The sequence below is a fragment of the Rhinichthys klamathensis genome, unplaced genomic scaffold (genome assembly GCF_029890125.1).
Source record: "Rhinichthys klamathensis goyatoka isolate OS25496 unplaced genomic scaffold, OSU_Roscu_1.1 h1tg000308l_1, whole genome shotgun sequence".
Taxonomy (NCBI): Eukaryota; Metazoa; Chordata; class Actinopteri; order Cypriniformes; family Leuciscidae; genus Rhinichthys; species Rhinichthys klamathensis.
Window position 1 is genome coordinate 1,042,754 of NW_026606826.1, and position 20,002 is coordinate 1,062,755.

Below are 20,002 nucleotides of genomic sequence, written 5' to 3' on the forward strand. Positions count from 1 at the left end.
GTTTCGTTGAAACTCAAGTTGAGAGTAAAAAAAAGAAGTGTCAGCTGACAGCCATATCTTAAGAGTAAACGCATATTATTCCAGTAGATGGACGAAGAGGAACCAAAGAGTAAACATCCTGCACTCCTCTGTTGGCTTTTTCGTCTCGTCTTGTGATCTGACCGCCATTTCTGTATGTCTGCAAATAAAAATAGAACATAACCTTACTTCCCTTTTCTGATGACTATTTTAAACTGCAAATTATGGCCTTAGTCACTGCTGTTTGTGTCAGAGGTCCGTTTAAATTCAGTTAAGACATTTAATAAATATAGGTATTTTTATTTCAGGGAGAATGGAGATAAGTGATTGAGTAGACATACTGTATGTGTGTGCGTACGTGTATGGGTGTACACGTTACAGAATGTGTCAGAAAGAAGGTTGCAATGCAGGTTTTTCAAGTTGTCTCAGAGTTGTACTTTCCAATCCTCAACTGAAGAACTTGTCAGCTCTTTTTTGCCCATCCAACCCCCTTTCTTTCTAAGTTTCTGGAGGGTTTACTGCGCAGACTTCTTTCAAAAGTGGTTTCATGGTGAGATTGAGCCTCTGGATTGGCACCCTGCTTGTGTATCAGTGTTCTTTAGTGGATGGAAACCAGTGCTATATGCTCACGCACATATGTCTTGATTGTGTTGAGTTCCAAAGCTCTCCCCTAGAGCTCTTTTTTTTTTATTCCAGAGAGAGGCCCAGTTCAACTATGAGTGTGCGTGTGTAATGATTCTGGAAGGAGTCCAATTTGCCGGAAAGCGTGTGAATGCAATGGAGCTGTGCCAGAGAGTTCAGCGCAGTAGATGAGTTGTTACTGGAAGGCTTTTGTTCTGGGTTTCACTAGAGAAAAGCCCTTTACAGGAGTCAGCCAGTCAAAATGGCAGAAGGGAGAAAGGAGAGGAGGAGGGGGAAAAAACCAAATGTCCTACTTGTGAGACCGATCTATTATCGAGGACTTCACTAACAGCCTTTAAGATTCAGCTCAGATACCACTGCCATGGAGTTCCTGTCCGTAATAAGCCAAAATTACCTCAAGCAGTTTTCTAGGAACGGTGGCTTGCTTTGGAATCTCAGAACTAATTATGCCCCTAGTCATCGTAATTCACACACATGTCTTTTAATGCAAAATAGACATATTCCAGTGAACAGAATAGATCAGATAATAATATATGGGTGTAAAAAAAAAAAAAGTATTTAGATACCTACACATACTGAATATATACAATCTCACAATTTTGATTATAATTATTCTAGTTTTATTATTGTAATTGTTTTAATCACTTCCATAATAATTTGTGATTATTTGCAATTTTTGCTATTACTTTGACCAAACTGGTCCCAATGTGATTTTTAGTGTCAAAATACTTATTGGGGCCACTGCCCATACTGTATATGATCTCTGGAACATGAAATAGTTAAGAGCTATCGATGGTTGTGGAAGTGAGGTATAAGAGTGAGACCAGACTTGTTACACCCTATTCTTTTTACTTACTTAAAACACAAATGTCTTGTGTAAGCTAGAACATTCCCATTTAGGAATTAGTTGATTGGATCTCTCTCTCTCTCTCCATGTGTGTGTGTGCGTGTAGACTGTCACACAAGATTAGAACGGCAATTATTTTACCTTTACAATAAACTGTTTATTTACCCGATCAATAATATTGAGTATCCAGATGCTATAAACATCTCATTATGTAATTTTAACTGATGGAAAGTGGACTTCAAATATTTCTTATCCTGTTGTCCCCTCTATAGGACAGCATTAGTATTACAGCCAATTTAAATCTATGGGATTTTTGCCATGAGTATTGATCATAATTTATACTAAAACCTAAGTCCGATCAGTTAAAAAAGATATAGCACACTAAGTCATAACAGTCTGACCATGTTGTTAGCCACCACATGATCAGCGACTAGTTAACGTCAAGCTTAAAGCGTCATGGCGGATCATTAAAGTCGACTATTCTGTGTAACCCCTAGTCAGAATATGCTAGACGACATCTACCAGAAGGGGTTAAGTGAACCACGCTAACCAGGCAAACCTTGACCCCTTGAATACGACGCATGGGATTGTCATATATCTCCGTGAAAGGAAAATGTGAGGGCGAAAGAGAAAGTGTGGAGGGGGAGGGGGAAAATCAATAGACAGACACAGCTCAGAGGACATGTCCGTGAGATGTGTTTCAGTGTGTTTCGTCATGATGGGGAGCTGCAGCATTACTGAGCATGTGGTTAAACCTTTTGTGCCTCAGAGAACCAGAACAAAGAGACGTGAAGAGAGAAAAGGAGATGAACGAATAAGTGAAAGATCGAAGCTTCCTAAACCAGTTACACAGAGAAGGGACTGTGCTGTTTAAACCAGCCGTGTCCCAGACACACAAACACCGACCCAGCACAAGAAAACATGCTCTTGTTTGTTTGTTTTTGTTTATTGAGTTTTTATTTTATTTTATTTTTTGACTCAACTGGTGTGTGATTGGCTTGGGACAAAAAACATGACGTAAAAAGCTTTTCTTGTAGCCTTTTCTTGTTACAGTGTATAGACGAGAAACCAAAAGAGCAAACAAGTAAGGGAAAAGCACAGAGACGGAGAGGTTGATGTTATGCGTATTCCTGCACGTCTCAATATTTCTATGTTTAGAACTGTAATCTCCTATTTATCCAAACACACGTACACAGCCAAAGTGACCCCATCCTTAATCATCTAATCAGTCTAGTTTATTTTGAAGGAAGACATTAGCAGGCAGCGCTTTTGACTGTTTTCAATAATATAGAGGTTAAAGGTGCACTCAGCATTTTTTGTTTATGTCGAGGTGGGGTAGATAGCAATTACCTTCGACTGACACTTAGTGGTGCGGATTTCGCATTACGCAAACATACACATTTTTAGTTATTGCTACACTGCACTGTAAAAATATTTTATTCACAGTCAGCCATGATTAATTTTTCCTGCCAGTGAAAGTGTCCGGGGTTATCGAGATAAAGTGAGTAATATTTTGCTGGTCATGTGATCTTTACATGGTGGCCCCCTGTGGTGACCTGCAGAACAAAACTGCTTTTATTAGGGTGACTTTTTTCTTCAGTGGAACACAAAAAAATATATATTTTGTGGATATATGAATTTTTTGTCCATGTAACTTACTGTACCTTTTAAGATCAACTCAGGCTACACAGTTTACACCGAGAACATGAACTTGTAACCTTATCCGAAGTCACATTTGCATCAACCAATGATAACGTCCTTCCCCTTTTCCCTCTATCTCCATCAAACACATGCACAGAGCTGCACCGAGACTTTAAAACTGCAAGCAAAGCAAAAGCTTAATTGGTATAAGAGCCAAAGGAGTGGATTCCTACATTATTTAGATTGATATTTGGTATGTGCGGGTAAAACTCCCATGAGATTATCTGCAGCTGACTGTGCATATGTGATATAACTCAGAAGTAGGTCACCTGGTCACAGAACAAGTGTTTTGTTTAAAGACCGAGCATTGCTGTACAGATCTGTGTGTGACACAATGTGCGCATACATGCACGTGCAACACGCAGAATGTATTTTTGTTTGTGTGTGTCACATCAGCAGAAACAGGAAATCATGTGGCCCAAAAGTCAAGGCAGCAGGAACTGGGAGAGAATTGCTGGTACAGCAGAAAACCCTGTGACACTCTCTGCTGCAACGCTAATTTCTTTGTCTCTTTTTTCAGGTCCGTTGAGACCCTCTTGAATTATACGTCCCTGTAGTGCAGGCGTTACTGTAAATGATCGCCATACGGTGATATTCAATAGTGTTGCATGTAGAGGTGCGATAAAGACGTGCTGCCTTGTTGTTATCTAGTTTTAGCAGAAAATGTGTGTGGGGGTGCTGGCTCTCCATACTCTGCAGAGCTCAGCAAAGTAAAATGCAAGTTTCTTCACAAATATTTCAACACAAGGCACACACACAGACACAATATAATAGCACCTCTGGTTATGTTTAGTGGGCTAAAAGTTGAGGTCAGGGCATGTTTGCTCAAAAACAGTCACCTAAATTGCATCTGAAATTGCTCCCTATTCCAGCTACTTTGTAGTGAATTCTGAATGAACAACGTTTTTTATTTATAGCGTACAGCCAATGTACATTTACCTGCTATATTTTCTGTTATCCAAAGCGAGGGGCGTAACTTGGTGTAGTATTGTGACTGCACAGTGGAATTTAATAATAATGTGGTAAAATGTCATGTTGCATAACACCCTGGGCTTTGTCATCTTGAGGTATCTTGACTTGTTTTTGGACGCATTCTGCATTGCGCAATGTTTCTCTGTCTCTCTCATGTGTAAATAACGTAAAACAGGCCTCCCCACTGAATAGTGAATGAGTGAGCAATTTCGGACTTTATGTTAGCTAATTACCCAGTCTTAAACAACAATCCACTTCAACAACAATTCATGAAATTCATGTAGGAATTAGGGGTGTGACGAGATCTCACGAGACTAAAATGTGACGAGATTTCCCGTAGAGTGAAAAGCTGTCTCGCGATATCGCCACGACGGAGCGTGAGGGTGTGACACCCGGCGGATGATTTGTGCGCAACAGAGCCTAAACGTCTGATAAATGTCTTATCTTGTAGAATGCGCGCTCAGCACCGCGTTTTCTATACACAGAGTACGTGCGATCACGAATTTGAAAGTGAAAGTAAAACATGAGCTCCCTGATGCATTTGATAATTCATACTCATAAAGTAGACCTGAAATGACATGCATTAAAAGTTTATTAGTTCTTTTTTTTCCTATTAGTTCATTTAGACCCTTTTTCCAGTCATGAATTTTGTCATCGAGGATTTCTGAAAAAATGTGCAACAATCTCGTCTCGTGAACCCAATCTCGTGTCTCGTCTCGTGAGATAAGCGTTTCGTCACACCTCTAGGAATACAATGAAATTTTAAAGCCAAATGAAACACAGGCTTGCCCCTTGCACCCTTGTGATCATAGCTAGAAAAGCCGCAGTGTATTCACATTCTCAAACACACAAACACCCACAAAAAATAAAACAGAACAGGGCCTTTTTTAAATCCAGCCCAGATGTGTACAAGAGCGACAAACATTCGCATAGAGACGGGGCCAAACATTGATAAAGATGTTTTCAGTTACTCCCGAGAGCCACAGTAATGTGACGACAACAGCCACTATGAACAAATTCATTATGAGAATATTAGAGCAGAAATAAAGAAAACCTGTTCCATTATCTATTCCATGTCTTAGTTAAGGGAATCAGTCAGTGAATCATCCCAACAGTGTCACGCAATACTGTGCATGTGACAATTTTACAGAGGCAAACCTTTGAAAACCAATTATTAACTGAAATGTCACAAGCTCTGTCTGCCATTTATAATGGGGTAAATATAGCAGCTGTAGTCGTCCAAATACGTGTTCGATACATGCTGCTTGCATTTTGCTAGAAAAACAGGTTCCAGGAACGATAAAGTGAGAACCAAATACAGCAATGATTGAGAACAGATTTGTTGGAGCCCTGGCTTGTTTTATTGCTTTACTGAAAAAAAAAACCCTCTCTATTATAACATTTGGAAAAAAGAATTCTATCTTATACTAGCAGACCTGTCTGATGAAGACATGAATAAATAGATCCCTACTCTATAAATTTGGCCAAGTTAACCTGGGACATCAAGGGGACACAGTGTTCCAAATTGCAGCTAAAAATATCACGTGTGGCTGATGTCTGTTCAGTGTTGTTTATCTGTTGAGTAGGTCGTGGGTCTTTCATATTCCAAGAGAGATGCCAAACAGGGTGTGGACCAAGAGTTTGGACATGTGGGAAGCGTGTTGAGCAGCAGAGAGAAATACATGATAGACACGCATTGTAAGGAATGTCACACATGCGTGTGTGTATGTTATGCATGTGTGAGGAGTTTACTATGATGATGAACTTTAAAATCCAAGGGCAGGCATACATTTCTCGTGGGCTGATAGTCATCTTTCCCTTTTTTGTCCCTCTTTTACATTTCTATACTTTGCACAGCATGTGTAGTCCATCACCCTAAATAGCTGAGCTTTAGATGTGGTCCAGTCATTCATCACCACCTGACAGGAAGGGCACATTTAGTACTTCCTGATTAGAGAGAGGGTGTAATCTTCTCCACTGGATTGGTTAAATGCAGTTTTGAAACTCTGTACAGTTTGTACTTCAGAATAATTTTTGTCTATGATCTGGATTTTATTATAGAAATAATGAATAAATATTCTTTATTTACAAAAAAAAGTATAAGATTTTTTTATTATTAATATTATTATTTGTATTTAAATAAAAAAAAATGATGATATTTATATTTTCGGTAACACTTTACAATTGGTTCATTAATTAACATTAGTTAACTACCTTAGTTAACATGAAATAAGAATGAACAATACTTCTACAGCATTTATTAATCTTAGTTGATATTAATTTCAACATTTACTAATACATAATTCAAATCATAGGTTGTATTTGTTAACATTAGTTAATGCACTGTGAACTAACAAACAAACAATGAACAGCTGTATTTTTATTAACTAACATTAACAAAGATGAATAAATACTGTAAAAAATGTATTGCTTATTGTTAGTTCATGCAGTGGCGTAACTTTGCTTTAAAAAGTGGGTGTGCATTTTACTTTGTGATTTCAACGGAACGAATAGAGAGTCTCCGCAACGGATTAAAGCGCGCGTCCGTGTGAAGACTGTGCGAGAGCCACAAGAGAACACTTTATCTGCACCACTGATCGCAGTCAACGAGCACTTTGATCACTTGATTTCAAAAACAACACATTTAGTGCTAGATCGCCCCTTATTTAACAAACGAACGAAATGAATGCTCTGCTAGTTAAAGGTGCACTATGCAGGAATTCCGTTTTTGTCAAACAGCGACCCCTAGAGTCGCTGTGGAGTACTTGTACTGTTGTAAATAGCACTCACACAGAGATGGCTCTGCACTCACGGCCTGATCCCCTCCCCCTGTACACCGGTACCTGTTCAGTAGGATGGAAGCTGTACGAGTTGAAATAAGGTGTGGCCCCTTTAAGAGCTGCGCGCCCTGTTTAACTGTCGGCAGTCTGTATTGTATGTGCGCCTCGAACACCACATGTATACGGCGCCGGGTTATTTCTGTTTGATGCTTATTTTATCAGAATTTTATCAGATCTTTTTTGCCGTAAAGGAATTTGTTACATCGCGAGACCTGATATCACGCGACACTTCCTGATGCTGCGGCCGGCGGCCCACCGGCTCAAAGTTGCAAGTGTGTTTTTTACGCTCACATGCGATAGGGGGGTGCGAAACGACCACCATTCAAACCCGAAAAGAGTAATATAACCATTCCAATGACTCCGAAGCTGTTCGGTTGAGGTAAAAAACCTGCATAGTTCACCTTTAACTGGAGATGTTTTATTTATTTGTATTGGTACATCCGTGCCGCGAGATGTTTCAAAAGTGGTGGGGACAATATCGACCCTGGACATGTCTCACCCGTCCCACCTGCAAATTACGCCTATGACAGGGTTCCCGCGGATCCTTAAAAAGTCTTAAATTAGATTTTTAAAATTTAAGACCATAAAAAGTCTTATAAAGTCTTATTTTTACTTATGAAAGGTCTTAAATTTTAGATGACACTTTGACTTAGACATATCTAAAAGCTTTCCAAATTAAAACTATCTAATTAGCGTACGTATTTTTATTTATTTATTATTCTATCTTTGTGGATTTGTTAGTTCACGTGACATTTCGCGTCACTCGCGACTCGCGAGTCGCGGCAGCATAACTGTCTCCTGCACGCGAGAGGAGAGAAAGAGAAGAAAGGTCGTAAATGTCAGTTCAGTTGTAAGTTCATTCTTTATGTGCGTATGGTGTGCGATGTGTATTGTCTATTATGATATTGTAATCATTGTTTTAACAATGTACGAGGCACTGCGAGCTGACATCGCATTTCTCTCGTGCTTTCACTGCGTGATGTGTGCAGTGTAACTGTTATGTCCCCAAATTAGTTGTTGTCTTATATTTATATCATATTATGTTCTTATATTAGAATATCACATCAGAAAGAGTGCCGTTTTCCCGTGCATGATTCCAAGTGTGATATTTATGTTATACAACTGTTAAATTAACAATAAGTTAACATTGAAACTACTTTTTAGACACAATATTGTTAATATTGTTTGTTTTCCCTTTATTTCGCCAACTATAATTTCAAAATGAAACCGTAGCAGAGTCTCAATGCAACCGACAGCGATTATTTCTTGACTGAAATCCGCGTTTTGAACGAATCACTTGCTTCTTTCCCGAATGAATCAGCCGTTTGAACGAATCGGTTGAATGAATGACTCCCTCAACTCACTTATTAAGACAGTGATTTGCCGCTGCGGTTTCATATTTAAAGTACCCTTTAAATAAAAGGTTAAAATTAGAAATCATTTCATATTTAAATATTGAATATTGATTTAAAAATATATATCTCATAGCTTTATTTATGCAGTTGTAAATGGAGTGTAAATATATTAATGCCACTTCTGATGCCGCTTCTGTCACCTCTGCACTGCAAAGATGGATTTTGATTGAATGATTTAATTTGACTGGTAACAGTGGTACTGTATGATTATTATATAATTAAGTATTATTGTATAATTACTGTATAATTTAATTTGAATGATAGTATTTGACATTAAAGGTGATGCATAACTCTAAATAAGTTTAGAAAAAATGTCCATATATAGGTGAAAATGCCCCTGAAAAAATCAATTTAAGGTGGCAAATATTGCCCCTTAATCAAAATATTAATTTCTGTCACTGCTGTGAACCGACCACTGCATAGAATATGAAAAATATGAATATCTTCGTGAGTCAGCTGTCAACAACAGACCTAAACCAGCCATGGCACCAGCACAAAAACACAATCAGTAAAATATCATCTAATTATTATCAACAAAACATTGAAAATATCAAGATATATTTGTCAATACTGCACAGCCCTAATGTACGGTATTAATTTTGATTTCTTAAGGTCTTAAAAAGGTCCTAAAAAGCCTTAAATTTGACTTTCAAAAGTGTGCAGGAACCCTGCTATGAGTTCATGTTAGTTAATACATAAACTAATGTTAACTAATGAACCTTATTGTAAAGTGTTAACATATTTTCTATATTGACGTGATTATATAACTGTAGCTGTGAGCTGCATCCTTCGAAGGCTGCATGTGAAAGGCCAAAGGCTGTCCCATTCAAACTGGTTCCTAGGAACGCCTACAAATGCATCCTCTATTCTCTGGGCCTCGAAGGATAAAAGGAATGGATCCTTCGCAGCCTGGCCAATCCAAAAAATCATTGCACGCCAATAATGACTCGATTTTTTTTGAGAGAAAATACAAGATTATACTTTTAAATGTAAGTTTTTACTTAGCTAGACCATCCCATTTAACAACGCTCAGTTAGACCTTTGCGGACTTCAAAGGTATGGCCATTGAATTCCACATCCTTCGAAGGATGCAGCCTCTGAATTGGGACACAGCTATATTATAATATTATAGTTTTTATTAATATTGGGACACAGCTGCAGCCTCTGAATTGGGACACAGCTATATTATAATATTATAGTTTTTATTAATATTTTGTTTTTTTTTACTGATTTTGTTATGTTTTTGGCATTTTTTAAAAATATCTATTTACAGTATCTTGGTGTATCTCTAGAGAATCTTGGTGTATCTCTAGAGTCAGACCTTAGTTTCAGTAGTCATGTCAAAGCAATAACTAAATCAGCATACTATCATCTGAAAAATATTGCAAGAATGAGATGCTTTGTTTCCAGTCAAGACTTAGAGAAACTTGTGCATGCTTTTATCTCCAGCAGGGTGGATTATTGTGATGGACTCCTCACTGGCCTTCCTAAAAAGACCATAAGACAGTTGCAGCTCATACAAAACACTGCTGCCAGGATTCTGAGCAGAACCACAAAATATGAACATATCACACCAGTCCTCAGGTCTTTACACTGGCTCCCAGTTACATTTAGGATTGATTTTAAAGTATTATTACTGGTATATAAATCATTTAATGGGCTAGGACCTCAATATATTGCAGATATGCTCACTGAGTATAAACTGATCACTCAGATCATTAGGATCACATCAGCTAGAAATACCAAGGGTTCACTCTAAGCACGGAGAGTCTGCTTTTAGCTATTATGCTGGAACCAGCTTCCAGAGGAGATCAGATGTGCTCCTACAGTAGTCACATTCAAATCCAGACTCAAAACACATCTGTTTAGATATGCATTTACTGAATGAGCACTGTGCCACTGTTCGTCCTACTGTTTTTACTGTACTTTATTTTATTTTTTATTCTAAACTGTTTTAATTATTCTTATTTGTTTTGATTATTTAAATTTCTTCTATGTAAAGCACTTTGAATTACCATTGTGTATGAAATGTGCTATAGAAATAAACTTGCCTTGCAGTAGTTTTTTTTTTTTTTTTTTTTTTTTTTCTGCTTTTAGTTAATACATCAAATTAAACTAAATTAAAGAGAATTGAAATGTTAGTTGATGTAAATGTATGAATTTAGCCGAAATAAAATAATTTTTTTAGTATATTTTATTATTTCAGTTAAAAAATTTCTTAAGTAACGAATATGTTTTTAGGGTTTTAGTTAACTATAATAACCTGTTATATACATCACAAACCATCAGGAACTGAAGAATAATTATAATGGTATAAAAGAAATATTAAAAAAGTTTTAAAGTTTTGTGGTTCTTTGGCACACAACAGAGCCTGATAATAGGACTAGCTGTACCCAAGACCCAGATAATGTTGTCCTAAGATACTCCGTGTCACCTAATACTATTACTAAACGAGTAATGCTGTGACCTCTCAATGAGTCAGTGGCTGTGACATGCTAATGACTGTGGTTGCTAAGCTCTTGAATGTGTTAAAACGTCAGAGAGTGAGCATGTTTATATGAATATAGTGTTTGCAAGCTATAAATACTCAGCTGAAATGTAAGGGAAACCGGTTAGGAGTGATTGTGTATGTTTGCTGGACAGCACAGGTGACAAATACTGACCTACAGTGAGGTCAGCTATGCAATGGTGCATGTTTGTGTACGCCTGTATATAAACGCAGTGATTGGCTAAACAGAGTAGGCTCGGAAAGCCACCACCCCCTGGATGGTCCCAGAATAAACAAGGAGGTCTTTGAACATGCCACATTATGCAATGTGCACACAACACGCACATACCCTGCTTAGGCACTCTTACATGCTTAAGATTCTTTGTACTGTTCATGTTTTGGAAACATGCGCCCCAATTATTAGTTCTGAGTAAAACTCTGAAGGGAAAGAATAAACATTCCCATAGATTTGCATGCAGTTATGTAGTTGTTTTTAGTTGGTTAACCATGCATGACCTGCACAATAACACGAATGACTTTAATTTATGTGTTTTGTACTTTTAGTGAGCTAAAGAAATTCTTATATGGTTGGGATGTATGGACCTCAGAAGTAGCATAAGAATAACAGAAGAAAGAGAACAGAAAATACAGAATGTACTTTCAGAGAGAACTGGATCCCCACTCCACATGCAGTCCCCTACAGTTTCAGCTGATTCAAACACACTCTCTCTCTCTCTCTCTTACAAACACACGTCTGGTTTACTATCTTTGTGGGGAATCTCCATAGACATAATGGTTGTTATACGGTCCAAACTGTATATTATATTCCCTTACACTAACCCTACCCATCAGAAAAGTTTCTGCATTTTACCATTTTCAAAAAAACTCGTTCTGTATGATTTATAAGCATATTTCCTCATGGGGACCTCAATTTAGGTCCCCAACGTGACACGAGTCCCCATGAGTCAGTGTGCATTCAGGTTGAAGTCACCACCGGGATAGAAAAACAAGCACACACACACACACGCACACACACACACACACACACACACTTTGGAACAAGATGCACGCACACAAAAGTAGAAACGTCCTGTGCTGGCTAGAAAACGCACATTTTGGTTGGATGGAATGGAATGTTCTCTCTTTCTCTCCAGCAGTCAAGGCAGCTGGGAAAGGGATGAGGTGGGAGTGGGAGGGTGCGGGTCAGTGTACTTAGACCGTGAATGTTTGCATGCTTGCATTTGTGTATAAACTGCCTTTCTCTTCACCTTGGCTGTGTCAGCAGCAGTGTTAATCTAGTCAAGGAAATTACTAAAGAAAATGTTTGTTGATGAGGAGCTTTTTGGTATCATCAACAATAATGAAGATGAGATATATGTATAGAAAATGTATAGAAAAGAAATGAATAGCTTTGTTCAGCAAGGATGCATTAAATTGATCAAAAGTGACAGTAAAGACTTTATCATTTTAACAAAAGATAACCATTTCAAATAAATGCTGTTTTATTCATGGAAGAATCCTAAAAAAAAGTTACACTGTTTCTACAACATTTTTCAACATTGACAATAATAAGAAATGTTTCTTGAGCACCAAATCAGAAAATGATCATGATTTTTAAGTATCATGAGACACTGAAGACTGGAGTAATGGTTGCAGAAAATTCAGCTTTGCTATTACAGAAATAAATTACATTTTAAAATATATTAAAACAGAAAAATGTTATTTTTAATTTTAATAATATTTCACAATATTACAGTTCTTTACTTCTTTCTTTATTTTTTATTAAATAGATGCAGCATAAATAGAGAATAAGAGATTAAAAATCTTTCTGACTCCAAACTTTTGAACGATATTGTATATTTAAAAGGTAAACAATTATTATAAACACTGACTTATTGACAAGACAAAATATTGACTATAATACATGTTGGTCATGTTCTGAAAAGACTGACTAAAACAAAAATGGTGTAAAAATTAACATTTATTTCTAAACGGCTCAAGTGCCCTGAGTTCCCTCCCTCTCAAACTCTTTTTAACTTGTTTTGTCTTTTTCTAACTCTCTCCTGGTCAGACCCTTCCTAAAAACATAAACACTAGACTTTGAATGTTTTCATTTCCTTTTGGACACAAACATAATAGCACATATGGACCAAATACTCAGAAGGCCAGTACTTGGGTTTGCTAAGAAATAAGATTTCTGGAAATGCAATATTTTTATGTGTACACATACACACACTGCCCTCCATACTCTGTATGTCATTGAAAATCAACCGCAGTGAAATGTTCGGCTGCCAAAACCATATTAACACAATGGCTCTGCCTTAAGTTTACTGCAGTAAGTGTGCACTCCTGCTGCTGAAATAGTGTGTGTGTGTGTGTGTGTGTGTGTGTGTGTGTGTGTGTGTGTGTGTGTGTGTGTGTGTGTGTGTGTGTGTGTGTGTGTGTGTGTGTGTGTGTGTGTGTGTGTGTGTGTATGTATATATATATATATATATATGTGTGTATGACAGAGAGAGGGAAGGACTTCATGGGTTGCATTAACACGTAAAGATTAGACTCTTTCTTTCTTTTTTTCTTTCCATCCATCTTTATTCGTTCATTTTAGCTATTGTCCTGACCTAGACTCAACAGCAACATTAGAACAAACCTACATTTAGATTGTCTTAATATTTAAAATGTACCTTTAATCAAACTAATTTTGTCCTTTCTAACACCATGGTTTTGGTTTGGTTGATTTGTGGGCAAATGCCTGCTGGTTATAGGTTTGTGTAGTCACTGGCTTCCTGACATCACAAAAATGACCAGCCAGAGCGCAATAACATTCACAGAGAGCACCAGATAACCAAAACACATCTCTCAGAAGAAGAATGTGAGCGAAGCCATAGTTGCGTGTGTGTGTATTGCGTGGCTGCTGACATTGATGGATTGTTACCACATGTTGCTGATGGACAAAAAGGTCTCTGTATTCCAAAGAGTTTCAGTGTGCAGCTGGGCGCTCAGTTAACAGCCTCCCCTACACTCACATGTGTGCTGAGAGATAGTACACATCGTACTGACTAGACATTTAAACAAAATGGGTTCAATTTAAACACAACAGGTGAAAACTGATTTTGCTTTAGATTTTGTCATCTTTTTAGCATTAAAAGACAAATTTGTGTCCCATTAGTTTCAGGCTGAAAGGATTAGCTTTGCAGATTAAGTGCGGGTATGTGTTTTCTGACTGAGAGTATAAATATAGAGTTTACTGGGTGTGTGCTTTGCACTTCTCATATTCATCTCATAGTTTGTATGTGGGGCGTAGTGAGCATTTTATTGAGAGTGTAATGTGTATGGATGGATACTGTTATGTTTGAGCCGGGGCTTCCTCCACAAATAAAAAAAATTAGTTCAAGGGCAGTGGAGCTGCTATGAGTCAGCTCTGAAAAGCCAAGCACAAAGACACTGATACTCTGACAATCAAAACACGCATAGGCACTCAATTAACACTTATTAAGAACCTCTCCTGAGGGCCTTGCCTAGAGCAGGATTACGCAATAAGTGACAGTTAAAAGAAGCAGTTGAAATAAGGGAGGTATATGCTTGGAAAGACAGGAGAAAATGTACTGCATTTGGTGTAAATGGCACAAGTTTGTTTTTGGTTTCAGTGCCACAAGTTTGTTTAGAGCTGCCAAGAAAGTGGAGGAAGAAAATGAATGGGTTTTAATGACTTCATTCACAACATGCTGCTCCATTGAGGTTTTAGTCATACCCTTACGCCTCTTTTCCCTCACACACACAAACATTATGTCATTAATCTCTAGAGGGACTTGGCACTGTAAACACCGGTATCCGTGGTATCGCTCATCATAGCTCAAGACACACACACGCACCTTGTGAGTCATAAGACGGGGTAAAAATGTGACATCAACATGAACTAAGCTCTGTATCTGTGAGAGTTATAAATAACAAGGCACATTGTATATTAGAATGTATATAATCATTTACATTTCTAGCATTTATTGACTTCTGTATATCCCACTGCAGCCTACTGCATTATTGAGGGGAAAAAGATAATGTTATAGAAATGTAACCTGTTTGTTCTGCCAAGGTTACCGGCTATGAAATGTTTCCTCTAAGTTATATAGTTAACCTGCACATTAGGGCTGTCAACTTTAGTCGTTTAGTCGACTAATCGGTCGATGCCGTCTTGGTCGACTGACATTCTTATTGGTCGACCAGTTGCATTTTTTTTTTTACCAATAGAAAGAAATTTTCAATGATTTACTCCTTGATATTTATTCCTTTATAAGCAGTTAAATATTACTGTATTCCAAATATAATTAGCCTATGGTTTATCCCCAACTTTAAATGCTTTAATTTAGGCTATTTTGTACAGCGCCACAGTTTAGCGCACACACATAGAACACTCGGTTCGCACCTGTGGCTGGCTGCGCTGCTGCTTCGTGCTCAGTAAGGGATATAGGTAGTTTAGCTGTATTCAGTTAGAACGCTACTTGTTTCGGTTTTTATGTTTTTATGTTTTTATACACTATATGTTTGTATCTCGATGCTGCGTGGACGCACTTGGAAAAAAAAGAGCGCGTCGCACCGCGACCGTTGCTTCCATCATTAGCGCACACCGCGCGCCTGGGTCATTCTACGAAAATGGTGGCTTTCCTGTCCCGGCCTTAACCACCAGGAAAAACACTTAAAAATGTCAGATAATGACACCAAATATATGTTTTTTGTTTTAATTGAAGTGTTTTATTGTTAATAAAACATTTGTAAGACAGTTATATTGCAAACAATTTTTTTAATATATTGTAGAACACGGTCAGTACCATGAAATTGGCTTGTCCCTCTGGTCAGGAGTCGTGGTTTAGTGACGTATTTTGATTTAAAAAATATATTTTTCTCCCCCTTTAAATGTCATAATACAAAGAAAAGTAGTATATTTATTTAGTGGACTACTTAAAAAACTAAAATATTAACTAAATATTATAAATAATTTACAGGGAATAGCTGTCCCTTAATTTCATGTCACTGGTGTTACAACTGATAAAAACCACTACTTTGAAATAATGCAACATCCTTGCCAACTTCTTTCCAACTTTCTTTTCTTAATTTGGAGGTGGGGCTGTTTTGAAAAGCACATGGTGAGTTTGCACTCTCTCTTCATCTTTTAGCAATTTGATAAATAATTTGATAATTTCATGCGAGGACTTAAGATGTGTCACTGGTGTTCTACAGATTATAGTAAGGGAAAAGGAAATTTTATTAAAATAATTGTTCAAATTGCATGATTAAGTGATTTATTTACAATTTAAGAAGTGTGGTATGAGCTACTGTGGTAGCCATCTTAGATATGTTATCTTGTCTGCAGATTTGTCACTGGTGTTATCGTCACTGGTGTTACTGTTGCTGCTGGTAACACCAGTGACATGACGATAACACCAGTGACAATCAATAACACCACTAACGTTTTTCTCAACACAAGGTTTCATAAAAGCCTCAACAATAAATATTACTAATAAATTGATAAAAAATTATTTGAAATAATCTTATGTTATGTCATTGGTTTCACATTGCGTCACTGGTGTTACATTGCGTCACTGGTGTTACTGCATGGGATATTGGTGTTCTGGCATCAGAGTAGCCCAGTTTTATAGAATATGGTTTTTGTATCTACCTAACTGTTGCTGCGTTCATTAGTAAGCATTTTAAGGATATGATCATTCAATTTTGATCACTCAACCTCAATTATTTCTAATGTTACAACAAAAAACACAATGGTAGAAATAGAAAAATGTCACACAATAGAACTTTACACATACCTGGTTAAAGCAAATTATTACTAATCAAGACAATTTCTTAATATTACATTAACTTTTTCTGTCTTTGATTATGTATGCAAATTAAATGGCCAAATTACATTCTGGAAAGCCTGAATTCTCATCTAAAATATAGGTAACACCAGTGACAAAAAGGCAGCTCAAGCATTTTTTATGTAATGTAGTAAAAATATAAAAATACATTAAGCTGTCATTTAAGTTGATTTATAATGTTAAGAGGTTAACTATTATCTGACTATAAGTTTTGGTATAAAAAAAAAGAATTACATTTTTTAAAAGTTGTCTGTTCAAAAAGCCACCATTTTCATAGAATGACCCGCCTACATTTGAAATCGAACTTGAGCGCGCAAAAGACGTGAGCAGGCCCTTTAACGGCTTTATCATGCTGACTCAATAGATTGTGTTTTCTTGATATGTTTTTGTTTTTATTTGTACACTTGACGCATTTGAAAATAGCCTAAATAATGTAACAAAACGAAAATAAACCTATATGCGGTCCTACAATAAAGCCTATTATTATTAGGATTGTTTTTTAGGCTCTTTGGGTTTTTGTGTGTGTTTGTTTTAAAACGCCTAGATAGGCTGGACAAAAGTTAACCTATAGCTTTGAAAGTAAAAAAGAATATAGCCTACAGCCTGTATAAACGAGAGCTTTTGTTAGGATTTTTCATTGTGGCAGATAGCAGTTATATTTTTTGTAGCGTGTGGTGTGGTCAGGTGCGCGATTGTGACTGTCACTATAGACCTAGGACAGTGCTCCTCACTTTTTGCAGTTAAAAAAAATCACTTAATTTTCAAAGAATTGTATTATTATTATAGTTTTATGTATTTTTGATGTTTTTTCGTTGTTGTTTTATAAATGCTCTATGACAATTGTTAAAAAATGTTCAATCAAAACATCGCGTCTTTTTTTTTTTTTTTGTCAACTAATCGTTGCGCAGGACAAGACTTTGGTCGACTAAGGATTTCTTTGGTTGACTACAGCCCTACTGCACATTGTACTTTTTTAACCTCTTGAGATCACATTGTACTTGTAATACACAATGGCATCTATTTTCCACTGGTTTCCTATTCATTAGCATTGAACAGTACCTGTTCTTTAGTTGTCATGAGATGGGATGGAGAACTATCTTGGTCTCTTGTACGTTAGATCAATTGTCTGTTTGATCTGTTTAGATCTTTACGTCTTTTCTCAACAAAGCTGACTTGTGACACCAGTAGTTCTCATTTTGCACAAAATATGCAGTGTAAATATGTACTAGGGATGTCACGGTGAGGAAATTTTCACACCGATATATAAACACAGATATATAAACTTGCGACAACTTTGGTATTACCAATAACACCGAGGGTGGTGGGGGGCTTTTGAATGCGCACTCTCTTTATTTAGTTTTGCTTTTAAATTCGCAATCACACATAGTCTGTGTCTATAGGCCTATAATTTGCGGGCATCAGGGAGCGACTATCAATATGCAGATTATTGAAATCACTTTTTAATGCGTGGTTGGTTTTTACTTTAGCTTTTGAATTTGTGATCACATGTACTCCGTGTATAGGAAGCGGTGGTACTGACAAGAGTGGTAAGATAAGATATTTGTCAATGATGCTTAGGATCATATATATGTGTGTGTGTGTGTGTGTGTGTGTGTGTGTGTGTGTGTGTGTGTGTGTGTGTGTGTGTGTGTGATGGAATGATTTATAACCACCTGTTTTCTCTGGTCTCTGTCTGCTCTCTTTCTAGAACTCCATCCGACATAACCTGTCCTTGCATAGCCGTTTCATCCGTGTACAGAACGAGGGAACTGGAAAGAGCTCGTGGTGGATGATCAATCCTGAAGGGGGGCGGGGAGGTAAAGCGCCAAGGCGACGTGCAGTCTCCATGGACAATGGTAACAAGTACACCAAGACTGCTCGTGGGCGTGCGGCCAAGAAAAAGGCAGCACTGCAGGCGGCTCAGGAGGGTTCGCTGGAGAATGTATCTGCTGGTGGTCTGTCCAAGTGGCCAGGAAGTCCCACTTCCCGGAGCAGTGATGAACTGGAATCCTGTTGGACTGACTTCCGCTCGCGAACTAACTCCAATGCTAGCACCCTGAGTGGCCGCCTGTCACCTATTCTGGCCAATCCAGAGCTTGACGATGTGCCAGACGGCCCACCCCTGTCCCCAATGCTCTACTCCAGCCCCAGCAGTCTCTCTCCTCCCTCATCATCTTCATCAAACTCCAAAACGTGCCCAGCAGAACTTCCAGGGCTAGCTGACCTGACTGGCACAATGAATCTCAATGAGGCTGACAACCTAATGGTTGATCTGTTGGACAACATCACTACACAAGTGCAGGTTGTTCAAGGGTCTTCTAATTTCAGTTTTAGCTCCAAGAGCACTCCATCACCCCCAATCTCCTCATCATCCCAAACTGTGAGCAACAACACCGGAGGATTCAGTAACCCCATTTTTGGGCCTCCAGCAGTAGCCCTGCGTCAGACACCCATGCAGACCATCCAGGAAAACAAGCAAACATCATTTTCTAGTGTTTCTTGTTTTGGAAACTCACTTCAGGAGCTGCTGAATTCTGATTCACTGATCTCACACAGTCATAGTGACGTTATGATGACGCAGTCAGACCCACTTATTTCACAGGCCAGCACTGCCGTCACCTCTCAAAACTCCCGTCTTCGCAATGGCCTCATGCTTCGTAATGATCCCATGATGTCTTCATTCAGTTCTGTGCTCAATGGGCGAAGCGGCCACCTCCAGAAAAAGCAACACCATCAGGGGTCCAATTCCCAGGGTGCTTTGCGTTCCCTCTCCAACAACAGGACGCAAAGTCTAGTTAATGATGCTAATAATTTAGTCTCCACAAAGCAGCACCTCCCGCCACAGCCCTCCGTGTTGATGACCGAGACATCGCTTTACTCTGGCCTGAATGGAAGTAACGGGGTAGGGATCTGTCACCCCTCAGGAACAGATCGTTTTCCCTCAGACTTGGACCTGGACATGTTTAACGGCAGTCTGGATTGCGATGTGGATTCCATAATCCGCTCTGAATTAATGGACTCTGATGGACTGGATTTTAACTTTGATGCATTGGTGCAAAACGCTGTTAGTCTGAATCCTGTGGGAAACTTCACTGGGACAAAACAGTCCAATCAAAGTTGGGTGCCTGGCTGAAGGCAGTCGCTTAGGTGAGCCAAAATAAAGTTTATAAACATAGCTGTCCATGCCATGGAGAAGCAAAAAGACAAATAGATAA

General features: G+C 38.1%; 1 protein-coding gene across 2 annotated transcripts in view; it reads left to right on the plus strand.

Annotated features, from left to right (window-relative positions):
• foxo3b (forkhead box O3b) overlaps positions 1-20,002 on the plus strand; it is a 38,533-nt gene that overhangs the window by 17,521 nt on the left and 1,010 nt on the right. For both annotated transcript variants that reach the window (XM_056270792.1, XM_056270793.1), the window contains exon 3: positions 18,496-19,934. In XM_056270792.1, the coding sequence (XP_056126767.1) occupies positions 18,496-19,920 (1,425 nt within the window). In that variant the 3' untranslated portion in view covers positions 19,921-19,934. The remainder of the gene's footprint in view (positions 1-18,495; positions 19,935-20,002) is intronic.